At 37.0% G+C, this 14681-nt stretch overlaps 1 protein-coding gene across 1 annotated transcript; it reads right to left on the reverse strand.

Annotated features, from left to right (window-relative positions):
- Nucleotides 1-215: 215 nt before the first annotated feature.
- LOC148303629 (uncharacterized) lies at nt 216-7437 on the reverse strand. The gene is made up of 8 exons (XM_088269629.1): nt 7412-7437; nt 6476-6581; nt 5413-5511; nt 3956-4054; nt 3032-3106; nt 2022-2159; nt 1809-1922; nt 216-941 (listed from the first exon to the last, which is right to left on the reverse strand). Exons 2-8 carry the CDS (start codon nt 6579-6581, stop codon nt 934-936), a joined length of 639 nt encoding a protein of 212 aa, XP_088125755.1. The 5' UTR covers nt 7412-7437; the 3' UTR covers nt 216-933.
- Between the last annotated feature and the right edge of the window lie 7244 nt (nt 7438-14681).

Raw genomic sequence — 14681 nt, forward strand, 5'->3', positions numbered from 1 at the left:
TATGGAAGTCTGGGCATTTACGGAGCCGACGACTGTCATAGGCTGGTTTAAGTGTGGACACACTCAAAATGTTGAAAATAAATTAACTGGTCAAATTATAACCTAAAACCTAACCTAAAATAATAAAAATTTATTGATTATTTGATTGAATTCTACTTTTATTTACATATACAAGGGTTGTCTGAAAATTTTCCGACCTAACAATGATACAAGTCTTTTTTTCTTCAAATTTATTTTTATTTTTCTACATAATCTCCTTTTACATATATACACTTCTCCCAGCGATGCTCCCATCTCTTCAACCCGTCCAAATAGTAGTTGGCATCTTTCCCTGCAAAATAGTCATTTATGAAGGTGATGGCCCCCTCATTCCATGAAAATCTCTATCCTCCGAGCGCAATTTTTGCTTAGGGAAAAAAAAAAGTCACTCGGGGCTAGATCTGGTGAATAAGAAGGGTGGTCAAGTAGTTCAAACCATAATTTGGGAATTTTTGCCATAGCAACCGCTGAGGTGTGAGAAGGCGCATTGTCTTGATTAAACTTGAAAAATGTGGCCGTTTTTCCGTAACTTCTGTATTCAACTTATCGATTTATGATGCGCAGTATGCTACTGTAATAGTTTTTTCTTTTTCTAGGTAATCTATGAAAATAACTCCGTGACTATCCCAGAAAACAGCAGCCATCACTTTCCCAGGCGAAGGGACAGTTTTTGCCTTTTTTGGGCCCGATTCCCCCTTCGCAGTCCACTGTTTGGACTGTATTTTGTTTCTGGAGTAGCGTGGTGTATCCAGATTTATCTACAGTTATTATTAGGTTCCAAAAAGTCTAAATTGCGCCTAAATTGCGTCAACAGAGCGGTGTAAACATTCATTCGCAGCAGTGCTAGGAGCAGCAGTAGGCAGTGCGGTGTGAGAGGAACGAGAGTCAGGCAAGTCATTTGGCTGAAAATAGACAAACATTGTGTTGCAAATAAAAGTTAGAAGAAGTGGACAAAATATTGTGCACAAAATATTGGGAATGAACAAAACTGGTTTTAATATTTTGAAAATGATATTTTCAGGTGTTTCCTAGTATGGAATATAATTGGAACTTTGCAGAGATTCATGAAGGTATCTGCTATTTGAAAAAAAAATCAGCCAAGCTGATGAAATTTATGAACAGTAGTGTAACATATATTCAACTCTCTGACTCCGACTAATAGTGGGTAGAATGGTGAACGTTACACAATGTGCAATTGATCACTTGATTCGGCTGATGTCGACCCCGACTTCATTGAGAAGAACTGCACGTCTTCTGTCTTTGCAAACAATCTTCGCATTTTCCGCATTCATGCGTCTCCTCATACATGCCTGCCCAATATTCCCACTCCTGACCTGACCACATATTACCAGCCACATTCGCCTCATAAATTTGTTTTACTACTCTCATTTGATTCACTTACCCAAACCATCTCAACACACCTTCCTTGGTTTGCTGGATAGTGCTCATCTCAGCCTTGAACCCATTTCTCATATCACCATTGGAACATCTACCGAGAGATGGAATTCCGACTGCATTCAGTCTACTCTCATCCTTCTATGCTCCACTTCCATACATTACCGGGACAGTGCTGCTTAGCTTTCCCTGATGGGGTTTTATTTGCTAAAACTGAATTCAGCGCATCATTCACCCTCTTTTCTATATATTTATCAATATTAAATGATCCTAGTGTTCCTTGTTTGGGAATCCGATATAGAGTATAATATTTGTCCGTCATATTAGTAAAAATGTTGATTTAGTTTCTCGCACTTAACAACAAGACTCAGTACCCGGGTCTTGGCGGTGTTGCTGTAGAGTTTCCAGGGACGGGGCGGGGCCGGCTCGGGCAGTCAGGGCGTCCTCCAGCTCCTTAACTTTCTGCTCCAACTCGCCCGTCTTTCGTTCTGAGGATCAAATACCAAGTCACTTGTCATCTCATGTCTGCGGGTTGAAAAGCTGTCTTCGTGTATGTAAACTTATTTTTGAAGATTCTGATTCAGTACCCGTGTCTTGGCGGTGTTGCTGCAGGGTTTCGGCGAGTTCATCTTGCACCCTTTCCAGGGACAGGACGGAGCTGGCTCGGGCAGTCAGGGCGTCCTCCAGCTCCTCAACTTTCTGCTCCAACTTGGCCGTCTTACGCTCTGAGGAACAATTAGTAAGTCGGTATAGTGGGATCGCCAGCCGAGCCTCCTGTCCGCAGGTCGGGAGCAGTCTGTAGGGAAGGGAGAGAGGAAGGACAAGAAACACATGGAAAATACTCAATATTTCATAGTTTTATTATATTTTACTTCTTAATATTTCATACTTTGTACTCTTTATTGTATTTTTCTAGTTTAAATTATATTTTATACCCACACACAGGATGTGCCCAAATATTTAAAAAATGTGATGATGTAAAGGAAAAATTACAAATAAAAAAATGATAAAGGCAGTCGGACTAGGTCTCTACTTTACGTTCTCCTATTAACAGAGTTCACACTGCATGTCTGGAAAGGCAATATTAACATTGTTAGTATAACATGCTCTGTGATTGGTCATTTAGACCTGCATGCTAGTATCGTTAGAAGGACTAGAGTGAGGGCAGACCGAGAACGCGTGTGATTAGTATATTGCGCAGTGTTAGCGGGTGAATAGTGCTATGCTGGTGGTGTATAGAGAGGCGGTAGACACAAACCTAGCTACTCACCGAGGGAGTGCAAACACCAACATGTTTTATATTCACACTTTAAATGACACATTCTTTGCACGATACAACATTAGGTATATCCATAACACGTTCAGTCCAGCAGATATTAGGAAGAGTTCTTTAAAGAGTCCTTTTTGTAAAACATCGCTTCATTTTCGGGAACGGTGTTTACTTTTTATGTTTGTAGCTAGCACACATCTACTACTAAATGTATTAGTCTAGATTCAAGTAGGTGCTTGTTGTGGGTATACTTATGTGAAAGTGTATAGTTAGTAGGAAATGTTTACATTCCACTGGTTGTGAATACATTTACTGGCTTATACTTACTGCCTATTTCCAACTCCAGACAAGCTACTACTTCCTCGTGACCACTATTTTTAGCCACGTCAAGTGGTGTTAGACCTAAAAACATTAAAAATTATATAATAGTTTCACATGAGCAAAACTTATAGATTAAGCCTGGATACCCTTGGCATCTTGGTGCAGAATGAAAGTAGAATGCAGACATTGAATCGTTTAAGTACATACAAAACATAATGAGTGTAAAATGAACAATAATAAATCCCTTACCGCACCCCAATGGTGCATAGGGCACTGCTTCATATAAACGCAGTGTTATCTCGATCGATTACACATGAAGGAAAGTAAATCAGCCCTCCACTTCAGGTACCGGTCCAGTGTAATATTGAATAAATATTAGAGTGAAAAAATCACTTATATTTACTAAACCCCCCTGGGAATCGAACCCGGGACCTCCAGAACGGTAGGCGAGCATGCTGACCATTACACTACGGAGGCGGACAAATATAGAACCAATAAAGTTTAACTACAATTCCGCTTTTAAAAATATTCCCATTGTGATGCATTCGTTTTCTTTCTCTCCTTCAAATTTTATTTTTGAATAAATGTCAGACCGTAACAGTTTTACTTTAATCTACATTTGACCCGATGATGGAATGATTATTCCGAAACTGGTCATCACAAAGAAGTATTTTTTAAAGTAGTATTACACAAAGTGAAGGATGAATGATGAGGAGGCTGTACTTGTAACTATCACGAGTATTCCATATTCCTTATATAGAGAGCAATTTGATATTATTGCTGGCACATAAAGGTCTTTATGCTCCGTTTGCAAATAAATGTATATTTCCGTTTCTGCTAGTTAGTGATGATTCATGTAACCTATATACCATGGTGTCCTGTATGTACATTGCGTGTGTTGGGCATATTACTACTGCTACTACTAGTTACCATCATTATCTCCCAGATCTACTGCAGCTCCACGCTCCAGCAGTTCCCGCACTACTGGGAGGCGGCCCCACCATGCTGCCCTGTGCAGTGCAACCTGCCCTGTAACGGAGGATGTACTGTATATACAGGGTGTACCACATGCTGCAGGACCCCAATGTCAATAATTTGGTGTCATACATGATAAAAATAGTGAAGGACATTGGTAATATAAACCAAGCTAGGACACAAAATGCCCAACCCTCTTCTAGTGGAACGGAAGGCCTGCTGAGGACAGTCAGCAGTCCAGCTTCTCCTGAGGAGTGCAACGTGGTTTCCTCCCAGCAATGAGCAAATGCTGAAGTTCCCGATTGGCCCACACTAGATTATCCCTCCTGTTCCCAATACAGATTCAAATAAAAACATATTTTTTTAGTTAGAACAAACAAAAATCCACTTAATGATCTTAATGATCGAAAATCCACTTAAACCTTCCCCTCCCGACGATATGTATTCACTACAACTTGACTTTCAAAATGAGAGTATCAATATACAATATAATAGATACAATCTCAGAATTTTTATATTCCTCCGTAATACATTATTAGATTAAAAACCAATATTTTTAACTTTTCCACTTTATTTTTATTTGACCAGCGACCGGGTTTCGTCGTTACCGACATCATCAGACCAGTCTGATGATGTTGGTAACGACGAAACCCGGTCGCTGGTCAAATAAAAATAAAGTGGAAAAGCTAAAAATATTGGTTTTTAATCTAATAATATATTAAAAATGCAATTCCATCACGAAGTGTCAGTGGATAATATAAATCCTCCGTAATACGTTTACGTGTTACATAAAAGTATTATTATATAAAGTTATTCATTTGCAGCGTTGGAAATAAATGAATTGTAAAAAAATGGGGGATAGAATCACCGATACACAAACGTTTCTCAGAGTACCCATGCGTGCGGCACTTCACGTGTACGCCGCTACGCTCACAATAACGTTTTGTACAAAGGAAGTTCAATAAAGAAGAAATCAATAATAATAATAAGATCTTCTATTATGTATAACTTCTCTACCTCGTCAGCAAGTCCATTAGGAAATATAAAAACCAAACCCTGCCGGAATATTGTTTATGTATGTTATTCTAAATGAGGGAGATATATGTGTTTGTATCACACACATACGCGCACATGTTACAAATAGTCCGTGTAGCGGGACCTCAATACCTATCCAAATAAACTTCCATGTACCTTTTATTCCTACTCCATTTCTGAGCTCCTTCACCTACGTCAACTGGATATCACCGATCTGATCACCCCGCCTTTGTATATTTAGAATTGAGTTTGATGCGGTGCCTCACGCACCACTAATGCCAAATCTATATCCCAAGTCCTCCATACTTCCGTTGTATGAGTTGGTCATATTACTACTGCTACTATTACAAAAAAATCTAATAAACAGTTGCACTTACCCCACATATCTAGCAGATCTACTGTAGCTCCCCCCTCCAGCAGTGCCCGCACTACCGGGCGGTGGCCCTCCCCCGCTGCCCAGTGCAGTGCAGTGAGCCCTGTAACGGAGGATGTGCTGTATATACAGGGTGCCATGTAGCAGGACCCCAATCCTATCCGAGTAACCTTCCCAGTATGTTATATTCACCAATAGTTTACAGTTTTTGCATGTAATTATTTATTTATTGGATAATTTACACAGCGCCGTTTTTGTGAGAAAACTCAATGGCATAAGTGACTAAATACTTGTTCTTCACATCGTTTTATAAAATATAATTGTTAACTAGTTTTTTTTTAAATCTTTTATTTGTGTTTTCAAAAATTAGATCTGAATTATGAAGTTCTCTACCCCGTATAGTCGTTCGGGTGGGAATAAGGGCTAAAAGAAGAATAAAGTACAGAGTAGTGTGCCTGTATTGCTATTCGAGTACTGTAATATTATATTGAAATGTAAAAACTTGTAAAGAATGTACTTTTACCTTGAAAGAAACAACCTCGTATAGTAGTTGATAGGTATATGGCTATATGGCTTTCCTCATAGGGCTGGGTGGCCCTAAGAGTTGCGGTAGAGCGGGTTGGAACCTAGAAACGGGGGAAACACGCTCGCTTACTACAAACTACCTGTAAAATGAATGTTGGAAATGCGAGCCTTACTCGAAGCGAGGCCGACGGTATTCAGTATTCTAGCCATCGGACCGGGGACCTGGAGCGCGGTAAACAAACGCGCTAACCACTGCGCAACGGAGACGGAATATTGAAGAAGCTATCAGCGGCAAGTAACTGCCCTCCCAATACCACTGTCCGAGGCACGCAAGTTAGGAACGGCAAATATATATCATCCGGGAATGTCGAGGAACCAAACTAGCTTGCAATGATAGGTGTCTTCAGAGCTAACCATCTTTTTATACTCAGACTTCCATATAGAAGTCTGGGTATTCTGGGTATTTATATCGCTTTACTAACATTACCTATTATTGCTACATTCCTCGGATTAATAGTTTAAATATTCTTGGACTACCTTACCACTTTTATTTTCATAGTTTACATTTATACTATGTTGTTTAAGTAGAGTGTTGACCTTTGCCAAATCTCCCTCTCGCGCTGCCTCCAGTAAATCTTGCCCGGACATCTATAGAAATATAAAACCTTTAAATTATAATAAAATACAGCCATTCCATCACCAGGTTCAACCCTTATATGCAACAAAATGCATTTAGTGCCACAGAAACGACAAAATAATTAAACTAACTAACGAAATGGGTCAATTAGCTAACAATGATGAATTCTCACAGCCTTGTTTGAATAAACTGAACCTTCCGGAACACGCTTGCGGAGTCACACGGAATTTTACCGTCCGGCACGTCAGTTAGCGTTTTAAAACAAAGATTGGCTTGGATTGGCTTGTGCTTTTGTGTATTTTTCTTTGGGTCAGTGCTCTTGATCATTTTTCAAAACCGGACTGCCGGACGGTCAAATTCCGGGTAGTGGACATCACCCTATAGCTACTTAAATGTTATGTCGAAAAGAAATAACTACCTGAACTTTTAGAAGACAGGACTTCCCCAACCAATGGGCAGTAGAATAGGTTGTCAACCGACGTTTCCAGATTCCCCAGATATTATTTCAATTTATGAACAAAAAATCCATTTCTATAATAAAATTGTATAAAGTCATACTTCAAACCATAACTTATGTGTAATTATTATTAAAAACTTTGTCAGAAAATTTTACATAAAATCATGGACTTCAACCCCTTCCTTTTAATGTTTATAACATAGCATTTTGTCTAGCCCACCAGTCTGACGATGTCGGTAACGACGGAACCCGGTCACAGGTCAAATAAAACTTATGAGTAAAAAAATATATGAGTATAGTTGTTGTTTAATTATATAAAATGCCAAGAAATGACAGCACACAACTTTTTTTTTAAATGTACAGTAAGTTAGAATATTGACTCACCGTTTTGTGGTTGTGATACTGGTGGTACTGGTGGTCCTGGTGGTCCTACTATGAGGGAATGACGCCCAATGTGATGTTTTATACTCGACGCGTTATCTCGGAGAGTGCTATCTCGGACGACGCTCCGCACCGCATCCAGCACCGGAAACAGCCACCGAACTCACAGAAATTAAGTTTTCTCTCGGCCTGGAGCGCATTATCGTATTTTACATTGATTTCTATGAGAAAAAATGTTTCGGTTAGCGAGTAAGATGCTGGAACGAATTAAACTCTTTATGAGAGGTTCCACTGTATCTAAAGTCTACTGAGAACAAAATATTCATAGTGTGGTGACTCAGATAGGTACCTAAACGGAGAGTGGACCGGTAGGTCCGTCAAGTCGGTAGGTCGTGTACGTAGGGCGATTGTGTCCCAATAAAGGACCCTTTTCCGCTCTGGAGACAACACCTACAGGCACCGGGTTATATTTATTTATAAATGGTGTATGATTGTATGACGCCCCGACTACGGCTTACGGCCCAGAAGGGAGAGCGGGACCGCCTGAAGGTGAAGGTACCCAGAGTGCCGTTAGGACGACTCACGGTACGGTATAAAACCGTGTCGGCTTAGTGTGGACGTTTTTTCTACTAAGCATTTCCATCCCACACAAACCCACTCATCAACAAACTCGGACAATACGACGTGGACGTTGTACAGCTACACATACAGGCTGCCGAAACATTACCTAATGTTCGGCACGAGACCTCCAGACTGATCGGGGAGCAGCAGCGGCAGATCGTCTCCTAACCAATCATATTTTTCTTTTTCAACTTAGGTTAAGTTGAAATATTCAATATTTTACCAATGTTAAGATGTATTGTAAATAACATGTGTTTAAATAACTTATTCAGTATGTTTTATAATATACCTACTCCTAACAAATGTATTTCTTTCAGCAGTGTACCGTGAAATATCATAAATGTAGTGTAAAATATTTTAACTTCGCGTGATCTTAGTGATTTCACCATAGATTTCGCGTAGGCTTTTAAATTCTTTCTTGATACAGTGACAGTGAACGTAACTTTAATTTTCTAAATGGAGTCGAGGCGCTTTCCTTTCTTCCAAAAAGGTTTACTTACATCAGTGTCGATTCCAAAATTCACACTCGATCTAAAGCGGGGTAACAAAAGACCTCGGTTCATATTTGTATGGATATCTTAGTACGCAGCTCGCAACTCGCCGCCAGCTGAGTCACATATTCCACATCCTTTCCGGCGCGCCGCCTAACTGCCGGCGACCATCCGATAAGCGAGAGGCTGGAAATCGGATCTAACGAAAGCGGAATAATCTAATTATCTCGCTCTCTCCTTGCGGTGATACCACATTTACTAGAGTGAAAAAATAATATTCATATTTTTCTTTATAGAGTTCTGCAAGGAGCGCAGGAATGGTAAAGGGTATTGAAGAATATTGGGAATAAATTAAACGCTGCGGTTCTGGAATTGGTGCAGACGGTCGGTAAGGTATTGCGGGTTAGTCCAGATAGCGTCCTATCACTTTACAACAGTTTACTTTGGAGGATTTAGATAAACTTGTTTTTTAAATGTTTAGTAAATTAATGCGAAGATAAGACAGTAAATAAGAATTAGATAACACCAATTCGCAAACAAAACAGTAAACAATTAATAGGCACGCGACGTCATTATTGCGTAAACAATATATTTTTATATTTTGTATATTAAAAGCATTGATAACTTTGTGGTATGGTAATAAACACTCTCCTTACCATCCATTGTTTACTTTGTGTTATACCACTTTTTCAAAACACTTATTTATGAGTCTAAAATTATTCCATCATCAGGTAGTCACAAAAAAGTGATTTAAAAAAGTGGTATTACACAAAATAAACAATGGAGGGTAAGAAGTGTTAATATATTTTTACACCATTTTCCAAATACTAGTTCACAAATACATTTTTGCCAAAAATATAAAGAAAATAATTAAAATTAAAATGAATTAAATTAAAAGAAAAAGTTGAAAGAAATAGAGTAGGGGTGCGAGTAATAAACAAATGATTTTTATCTTTATTTTTTGAGTTATGCAATACTCGTTTTATACATTAAACCAATTCTATTTTCCGCGAAAAGCAACTTGTGTAATAAACCTGTGATATTTTGAAATAGATACAAATACAACATACGGTGTTTTTTGAGAGGAATACAAATATAAAATTCCCGCAATATATTGATGGTGGCACCCACCAGTTGCGCCATATTGTTGAAACCACAGCCGTGTCACATATTGATGTGCAATGGCCATTCAGCTGAGGTACGAAGAAGTCAGTAATCATGGTTCTGTAGCGCTCTTCACTAACCGTAACATTCTGGCCGGCATCGTTTTTGAAACAATATGTGCTGATGATTCCACCTGCGTGGGAGCACACCAAACAGTGGCTTTTAATGGATGTAAGGACGTCTCAACAAAGGCTTTTGGGTTTTCCGATTATTTCGACTCCTGACTTCGTACCAAGTCGGAACTCAGCTTAGGGATAATTCACGACTACAGCTCTAGGCCTTGCACACTCTTTACTCTAACACAAAATACACTCATACAACACACCACACCGCACGCCACATCAGGCAAACACATTTTATTTTGAGCTTTAGTATTTTCACTCTTTCTTGTATATATATATATATATATATATATATATATATATATATATATATATATATATATATATATATATATATATATATATATATATATATATATATATATATATATATATATATATATATATATATATATATATATATATATATAAACGATATATTTATATATATATATATATATATATATATATATATATATATATATATATATATATATATATATATATATATATATATATATATATATATATATATATATATATATATATATATATATATATATAAACGATATATTTATATATATATATATATATATATATATATATATATATATATATATATATAAACGATATATTTATATATATATATATATATATATATATATATATATATATATATATATTTACACACGATAAAACTAGTGAAGGATATCGGTGCCATAAACCAAGCTAGGACGCAAAATGCCCAACCCTCTTCTAGTGGAACGGAATATATATATATATATATATATATATATATATATATATATATATATATATATATATATATATATATATATATATATATATATATATATATATATATATATATATATATATATATATATATATATATATATATATATATATATATATATATATATATATATATATATATATATATATATACATATATATACATATATATATATATATATATATATATATATATATATACATATATATATATATATATATATATATATATATATATATATATATACATATATATATATATATATATATATATATATATATATATATATATATATATACATATATATATATATATATATATATATATATATATATATATATATATATATATATACATATATATATATATATATATATGTATATATATATATATATATATATATATGTGAAATCAGTAATTGGCTTCATTATCGGCTCCTTATATTGTATATTTATATTATTTTTGTTACTGGCTGTTGATTTCCAATAAATAAAAAATAAGTCTTCCTTTGCTGCTTTTTCCCATTTCAAACAACATTCGCCATTGTGGAGGAAGCCACGCTGCGCTCCCCAGGAGAAGCCGGACTGTTGACTGTCCTCAGCAGACCTTCCGTTCCACTAGAAGAGGGTTGGACATTTTGCGTCCTAGCTTGGTCTATGGCACCGATATCCTTCACTAGTTTTATCATGTATGATACCACCTCTCGTGACAGTTACTTATGAACTAGCACGGATACGATGTCGGATAGGTCCTCACCCTGGCTCCTGCAACGCGCCTCTGGCTGTTGTCTTTGAAAGCTGAAAGGGGGCAAAGCGTCAACAGGTGATCCCTCATCTTGAGGTGTCTCCTCATCACAGGCACGGGTGGCAATCTCAGAAAGCTGCGTATACTGTTTATCTACTATTTAGTATTCACGAGGTAGTCATATTGGCAACTTGTGAGTGCCTTATACAAGTGAAACTTCTTAAAAAATAAAGAATCAGAGAGATTTTAGAGACAGAATATCCAAAAAGAAATAAAATAGAAAATTTACATATGAAATATTCTGGTATTGAATATTTTTTACACATGGATTGGTGCTTCAATTAGTAATACTGATATTAACGTATATAATTTATATTTGAAGCAACAACTTTGTGATTTTCCTCTTTATAAAATAAAAAATATAAAATCTTTGTTTTAAAACCACTATAAATATTTTATTATAACTTAATTATAATGTCTACCGGTTTCCAAGCTAACCACTTCTTTATCAAGACTGATTAATACTTAAACACTATCTGTGATAGTGTTTTAGTATTAATCAGTCTTGATAAAGAAGCGGTTAGCTTGGAAACCGGTAGACATTATAATTAAGTTATAATAAAATATTTTGTGCACAACGGAGTCCTGGTTCCAACTCTAATGTATGGAAGTGAAACATGGAGTTGGCAAAAGAAGGATGCAAGTAGACTGAATGCAGTCAAAATGCGATCTCTCAGAAGAATGTGCGACAAAACGATGTATGATAGATGTGCGAATAGTGAAATAAGGAAGGAATGCAAAGCTGAGATAAGCATTATCGATAAAATTAAGAAAGGTGTGTTGAGATGGTTTGGACATGTGGAACGAATGAGTGACAAAAGAACGGTAAAACAAATTTATGAGGCGAATGTTAGTGGGAAAAGAAGCAGAGGAAGACCGAGAAAAACATGGCACGATCAGGTATGCCAAATACTTGAAAGTGGTCAGGTTAGGAGTCGTTACAATCGGCGGGTATGTATGAGGAGATGCATGAACGTGGAAGAGGCGAAGAATGTTTGCAAGGACAGAGTGGTGTGGCGCTCTATTATCTCTGCCTACCCCTGCGGGGAAGCGGCGTGATGGTTAGTTAGTTTTAAAATATTTTAAATGATTTTAAAACAAACTGATATAGTGGTAACTTAACGCGTTGACTGCTTTGGACTAGGAGTCATCTCCTGCTGTGTTTACTTGCCATATTCCTGCAGCTATGATGAACTTCGTAGTATATCAGTGCTAATATCATAGTCGTACAGGAGAAAGTGACCAACTAACAAAACGTAAAATGTCCAGGAGGGCCATTTAAGTCACTTTTGCTTGGCAACAAAATAAACACCAATGCAGTTAGTCATTTCTACCAAGTCAGTATATTATACTTCAAGTTTAAAATCCTTTGGGATATTTTCAGGGCAATATTAAGCTAGTAAGATATCAAATAGTCAATGATCACGTTTTTGTAAAAAATACACTTGGCCTGTATGACTACGATATGTCCGTGATACCACATTTCAACGATAGCTAGAAAGAATTATTACTTACACAACGCGTGATACCTCAGCTGTTCGTATATAGTGTATATCTATAACGCGACTCTATCTTATTCAATCGCTTTGTATCGTTGTGTACGCGTCGCTCTCTCCTGCTCCGCTCCCGTGACATCGGAGCTCTCTTTCTCCTTCCCTCCGCTCTGTATCTTTCTTCTCTCTCGTGTAACGAAGTGTGGCTAGATATAGGTTACATCGTATGGGACACGGGGAGATGGAAACACAAAGTCACAATCTTATAATAAGTATATTTCTAAATATTTAAAAGTACATAGATTACAAAAAAAAATATCAAAAAATTATACAATTTTGTCCATTTTAAAATACGTGTATTCCTTAAAATCGTAAATTATTATTACATTCACTCATATGCCGGATTCCACTCCACAAGCACTCCACATCAACATGCTTCAGGTATCTCAACAGAGACAAAGACGGGAACATTGCCGATGTCAAGACGCCCGCCCAAAATAATAATTTATTCCCAACTTTCCCAATACACCCATAAATTTTCTATAACCTCTGCTGCATAGGGCCCCACACCCTATGGAAGCAGTGCTATCTTGATCAACACGTGAAAAAAGGTGATTGGAGTAAAAAAAAGTCATAGATGGCTGTTGTGAACTCACACGGACAGTGTCACGAGATTGATAAATACATCTAGGAGTTTCGAAAATTTGAGATGTGTGGTCGTCGCGACCACGGGCAGAATGGTGAATGTTGCACGTGTGTAAAGTGATCGCTTAGCCAGCCTGTGACGGGTCGTAAGCTCGGCATAAACACCCAGACTTCCATATTCTTCTTCATCCGTCTTGTTCAGATGTCAAGAAAAAAGCTCCGAACGGAGAAAACCCAGATTTGTGAACAAGTATTTGGACACATATTTATTTGACCCTGCTGGGAATTGAGCCTGGGACCTCCGGCGCGGTGGCCTAGCGTGCTAACCACTAGACTACAGTACATTTTGATTCTTCCGCAGTCGAGTTTTGAAACGGGTGTCTTGACATAGACGAAGATAAGTTGAAATAACATTCCAGGCATGAAAATACTTGACATACGCAACCTCCCGAGCCTTTCCGTCTCTGTTGAGACTCGCATAGCGAGCATTGACGCGAGGCGTCCCATCCTCGCGGTGCGTAGGGCACTTGGACATTCACATTCACTCCGAAATACAAATTTAACATAAAACACTAAAATTTAACATCTTATACAAAATTACACAACAGTATAATTTATACATATTTTAAAGTAGAATTGTCTTGATTCAAGTATATTTATAAATATAGTGTAAATTGGCACCGCATTCTCGCCAAAGATGACGCAATGATATAGTTGCGCTACTACCAGTTGCGGGAGTACAAGACCTCCAATTAAAAATAATAATAAAATAATAAAAAAATACATCGAATCATATTCTTCTCCCGAAACTAAGGTGCATTAACAATCAAATTAATTAATGGTAGTTTATTTGTTCCAAACTACAACTAGTTTCGGGAGTACATGATTTTTGGCATGCATTGAATTGACTCTCTTTGCAAAACTATAGTGGATTAACATTTTCAATGGTAGTTTATTTGTCCCAAACTACTACTAGTTTCGGGGGTACGTGATTTCCACACTCCTCCCGAAACTATAGTAGATAACATATTCAAGGAAAAAGGAGGAGAGAAAGACCGAGAAAAACTTGGCACGGTCGGGTGTGCAAAGTACTTGGAAGCGGTCATGTCGGGAGTCATAATCTATAGTCGGCCGGTATGTATGAGGAGACAAAGAAAG

This window comes from Brachycentrus maculatus, unplaced genomic scaffold (assembly GCF_059751285.1).
Source record: "Brachycentrus maculatus isolate JH-2025_06_01 unplaced genomic scaffold, ASM5975128v1 h1tg000359l, whole genome shotgun sequence".
Classification (NCBI taxonomy): Eukaryota; Metazoa; Arthropoda; class Insecta; order Trichoptera; family Brachycentridae; genus Brachycentrus; species Brachycentrus maculatus.

What these genes read in the sequence shown, in the direction of transcription:
- LOC148303629 (XM_088269629.1), bottom strand. Translation starts at nt 6,581, where the DNA reads ATGTCCGGGCAAGATTTACTGGAGGCAGCGCGAGAGGGAGATTTGGCA. An exon ending in AGATCTGCTAGATATGTGGG is followed by an intron (nt 4,055 to 5,412) that starts GTAAGTGCAACT and finishes CCTCCGTTACAG; the next exon opens with GGCAGGTTGCACTGCACAGG. An exon ending in GCAACACCGCCAAGACACGG is followed by an intron (nt 1,923 to 2,021) that starts GTACTGAATCAG and finishes TTTGATCCTCAG; the next exon opens with AACGAAAGACGGGCGAGTTG.